At 39.9% G+C, this 4,970-nt stretch overlaps 1 protein-coding gene across 1 annotated transcript; it reads right to left on the bottom strand.

The window, feature by feature from the left end:
* Window positions 1-4,058: 4,058 nt before the first annotated feature.
* Window positions 4,059-4,724, bottom strand: LOC149193614 (uncharacterized). Its single transcript, XM_089407374.1, has one exon. The coding sequence runs from the start codon at window positions 4,722-4,724 to the stop codon at window positions 4,059-4,061; it is 666 nt and encodes a 221-aa protein (XP_089263500.1).
* Window positions 4,725-4,970: the final 246 nt, after the last annotated feature.

Genomic DNA, 4,970 nt, shown 5'->3' with positions numbered 1-4,970 from the left:
ACGCCCAAGCTTGTGACAGCTATAACATTCTACCTTATGCACAAAAGGAACAAAATGACTTTGATTCATTTGAAACTTTACAGCTCTTCCATGATCCTCTCTAAGAGACAAAGGTTATCTGAAAGTAGGAGCTCCTTGAAGTTTTCTTCTTTGTTGCTTCCAATTTTTCTTCTTGATCTATTGTCGGTTCTGCTTCTTATTTCCTTGGTTCCCATTCTTGTTGTTGGTATTTTTTTCTACAGGCTTCTTCAGTTCTTCTTTGTTGTTTTTGCTTGCATGCAAACTACACTCACCCTTTTTAAATCCAAGACCATATATATCCAATGATGATATTTGGTTGTGAAGCAAATTTTCCAAGGCTATAATGTGCTTCTCCATCTTTCGTTTCTTTCTCAAGGACACCACTTCAACTTCTAATCTCTCACACTCATTTTCCTTTTCTTGGTACTACTTATTCATACCTTCCTCAAATTTTTTTGATTTTGTTAATTTAATATTTAAGCTAACAATCTCTTCCTTTATCTTGGCCTCCTTATGATCATAACGTCAATATAATTCTCATCTTCACTAGGCACTTCAATATAATCAAAATATGAATCCTCAAAATGGTATTCAAAAGAAAATCATTAGCATATATACATTTGGATTCATTTTGTTGTAGTCCCTTTGGTTCTTGATCTTTTGATTTATGCACATTATTGGTTGAAGTACTTTCACTAGGAAGATGAAACTCTTGTGGCCGAGCTTCTTGAATTTGTAGGCCCCTATTCTTTTTTTTCCTTGAAAGAAAATTCATAATTTCATTATAGGTGAAATTACATGCTGTAGATGCCCATGGGCATATGCTGTACTGTGGCCGAAGTCCACTGTCAAAGATTAGAAATAATTGCAATAAGACCCCAAGGGGTGTATTGTGCTGGTCCAAGACCAAAATAAAAATCAAAATGTCACCCAGAAGGTGATGATTGTATGTATATATATTATTTACATCAATTTTGAAAAAACTGCATAATGAACAAAATTTATAAGCAAAAATTCTGTAAATTAGGGGTTGTTCCCCCTCTGAAGTTCCCTGTCAATGTATGGCCTGTGGAAGTACTGATCTGTTCTTGTTGGTGTGTTTTCTATGATCATCCATTCTCCCAGAGGACGATTCGTCGCTTCTTTCAAAATCTTGTCCGCGGTTTCATTTCGCTCCCTGTAGATGTGAGAGCAAGAAATCTGATCAAAATATGTTTGAAAAAAAACAATTTCATCCATAATAGATCTCAGTGTGTATGCATTACAAGTAGCAGTGTTGTTAAACCAGTCAATCACATTCTTTGAGTCCCCAAAAATTTGTAATTTTCTGCAATGTTGAAGGATAGCAAAGTAAATCAAGTGTCAGAGAGATATCAGTTCTGCATGATTATTTGTTCCATGGCCTAATGCCATACTAATCTGGAAGGAGTGTGATTCGGTGAGATGGAAGATGATGCCACCCCCACAACCATGTGGTTGAGAAGCCCCATCAAAGTAGGCCCAAGGAGTTGACTTGTCAATCTGCCCCTGTCTTATAATCCTGGGTCTGTTGTAATTTTCCTCTGCGGGTAACTCCTCAAATGCCAAGAAAATTTTAGGAGGCATAAAATTGTAGATTATTGGCTTGTCTTGAAAGATTATGAGATTACGCTTGAGCCAAATATGCCATGAGACCAGAAGGGGTAAATTTCTTGTTTTCATTTCTGTTGCTGCTCCCCACCAAGTGTCCCATGCGGTTAGTAAATCTGCTCCATGCCATCTCATGTTCAAGTGGAGAGTTGCAAGAACTTGTGTCCAGATTGAAATTGTAATGGAATAGGTGAGGAAGAGATGTTGTGTCGATTCCTCCTCCTAATGGCAGAGTACACACCAGGTAGGACCAGTGAAAGCCCTCTTTTTAAGATAAGTTCCAGTGGGAATTTTGTTTTCAAGTATGCTCCACATCAGAAGTCTTGTGCGCATGGGGGCTTTTAGTTTCCAAACAGACTTCCACTAGCTTCTTATGATTTTCGGTTTAGAATCAGCAACAATGATGTCGTAGCCTTGTTTAGAGGAATATTGGCCCTTTTTTGAGTGACCCCAAATAAGTTCATCATCTTCACTATTTAATCTGACATGTGATTCTGTGAGTGCTTGGAGAAAATTTTGCCATGTCCTATCCCATTCAATGGGAATATTCAAGATTTGTCCGGAGAGCCAAGCTTGAGAAAGAAAGGTGGAGTTTTGATGATCTCCGATCTGTTCAATATATCTTATGCCTCTGTTGTTAAGTAATATATTAACTCAGGTGGGAGTTGATAAGAGTTCCCACTTCAGGTCCAGGGATCTATCCCAATATGAACGGAAGCTCCATTTACAATTTTCCATAAGAGTCCATCCTTTATAATGGGAATCGTATTTAGGATGGCCCTCCAAATAACCGAGATGCCTTTTCTGTTCCAGGAGGGTCATCTTATCCAATAAATGATAGATAAAGGCCAAATGTATTTATGGGTGATTACCTCAAACTAGAGGCTTTTTTTATTTAATAATAGTCAGCCCTGTTTTGCAGCTAAAGCATGTGCAAAGGCAGGGAGTTTCTTAAGTCCCCAGCCTCCCCATTTTTTGGGAGTGGCGATTCTGTTCCATTTAACCCAAGCAAATGGTTTCCCTTCCTTTCTTCCTTTCCAAAGAAATTGACAGCAAGCTTGTTGTATTCTGTGAAGAATCCCCCTTGGGATCCAAGCCAAAGACATCCAAAAGACTGGAGTGGCTTCCAATACTGATTTTATAAGAATTAATCTTCCAGCCCTAGACAGGAATCTGTGACACCAACAATTTATTCTTTTCTCCACCTTGGTGATGAGCCAGGTCTAGTCAGCAATTTTGTATCCATTAGGCTTGAGTCTAAAGCCTAGATACTTCAGTCCATCCTTTAATTCATTGACTTGAAAAGGAAATTTTTGAAGTGAAAGTTGTATTTCCTGCTGGGAATATTCTGAGAATGAGATGGTAGACTTTACCCTATTGATTTCCATCCTCGTGGCTCTGTTGAAGAGATTTAACACCTTGTTCATGGATGTGGTGTCCTCAACACTTCCACTTAGGAAAATAAGAATATCGTCCAGAAAGAGGAGATGAGTCAGATTGAAATGTTCAGTTATCTTTCATCCCCTGAGTCTCCCCCTTCTTTTTTCAAAATCAATCAACCTACTCAGGCTTTCCATGACTAGGAGAAAGAGTAGAGGGGATAGAGGGAAACCCTGTCTTATGCCCCTATTAACATGAAAGGAGGGAGTGGTTGACCCATTGATGAGGATAGCAAATGATACCGAGGAGATGCATCCCATGATCCAGTTTGAGAAAGCCATGGGAAAGCCCAAATGAGTAAGGATCATTCTTATGTATAACCAACTGACTTTGTCGAAAGCTTTTGATAGATCTATTTTAAGCATCAGTCATTTGAGCTTCTTGAGTTTTATTGAGTGAGTGGCTTCCTGGGCCGAGCCAATAGCATCCTGGATATGTGTGTGGTGAAGAAAAGAAATTTGTTCCTGGGAGATGTGATTAGACAAGAAAAGCTTTATACGATTGGCGATGATTTTGGATATAATTTTATATAGACAGTTGCAAAGAGAAATTGGTCGAAAGTCATTGAAATAGGCAGGGGAGTTAGATTTAGGAATCAGAGCTAAGTAGGTGAAACTTAGAGGGGCATAGATATGCCTAGATATCCTGCTTTCTTCTATGACCGCAAGTAGATCCTGCCCCAAAATATCAAGAAATGCAGTTGTGAATTCGACAGGCCATCCATCCGAGCCTGGACTTTTGTCCTTCTTAAACCATTTAAGGGTGCTCTCAAGCTCCCCCATAGTGACATGTTTTAGAAGATCTTCAGATTCATCAGGATCCGCAAAACTAGGGAAATGGCCACCCAAATTAATGATATCAGGGAGAGTGGTGGCAGCAGGAGCTGTAAATTGATTTTTGAAGCGTGATATACCCAGCCTTGCTAACTGGGGGTGAGTGGAGGCCTAGCCATCCTGTTCCCTTGGCAGCTACCAAATGGTGTTTGTAGCTTTTCTACCATTGGCAAAGTCATGAAAAAACTTTGTGTTGCCATCACCAACTTGAAGCCAAATAGCTCTGCTTCTAAGCCTCCAAAGTTCTTCCTTTTCCAATAAGATCTTTGCTTTCTGTGTTTCCAGATTTACTAGTTGAAGCTTTGTATCATTTGAGAGGAAACCAAGCCCCTTTTCATCCATTAGATAGGCAATCTGTTCTTCTAAATCCTTCAGGGTCTGTTCATCTCTCACTTTTTTCCTTTTTGACCAGTCCATAGTAAGTGTTCTGAGTTTGTTTAGGCGACCACAGAAATCAGCAGCCATTCTCTGCTCCCTGAGAGGGGGTTGAGCATTCCAAAAATTTGAGACTAGTTTGATATAGTCCGGGTCATTTAAGTATCCAGAATTAAATTTGAAAGGGGCTCGAGGCTTTTTAGAAGGCCCTGAGACTTGTAGAAAAATGGGTGAATGGTCAGATAGTCCTCCAATGCCAACCCATTGCCTGTATAGGGTGAGGGTACGGAGGAGATCTTCATGAATTAGAAATCGATCCAGCCTCCTACCCAGGGCAGCCTCACCGGTTCTTCTATTATGCCAAGTAGGCATTTTCTTGTTCATGAGCACATCAATGAGTCTATGGTTCTCCAAAAGTATGCCCATCTGGTCTGAAATAGGGTCAATTTGAGAGTGATGGCCCCAGGATTCCTCATTCCCCAGAGAAAAATTTAAATCACCTCTAATGATGGTGGATCCCGTAATAAGAGGGTTGTCCAGCAAGGAGTGCCAAAAATCAAGTCTGTTCTAGTTTGGAGCATATATGTTTATGACTCGTAATTGAATCCCCAGGTTACTCGCAAAAACATCGATGCCCAAGAACCCTTTCCCCCACCAGGATGAAATATATTT

The sequence above is a fragment of the Pinus tabuliformis genome, chromosome 2_2 (assembly GCF_031772625.1).
Source record: "Pinus tabuliformis cultivar Carrire ecotype Pingquan chromosome 2_2, CPIR1, whole genome shotgun sequence".
NCBI lineage: Eukaryota > Viridiplantae > Streptophyta > Pinopsida > Pinales > Pinaceae > Pinus > Pinus tabuliformis.
This window is presented reverse-complemented; position numbering and strand designations above follow the sequence as displayed.

Bases quoted from the DNA above. Each gene is read 5' to 3' on its own strand.
- LOC149193614 (XM_089407374.1), bottom strand. From the start codon at position 4,724: ATGGGCATACTTTTGGAGAACCATAGACTCATTGATGTGCTCATGAAC.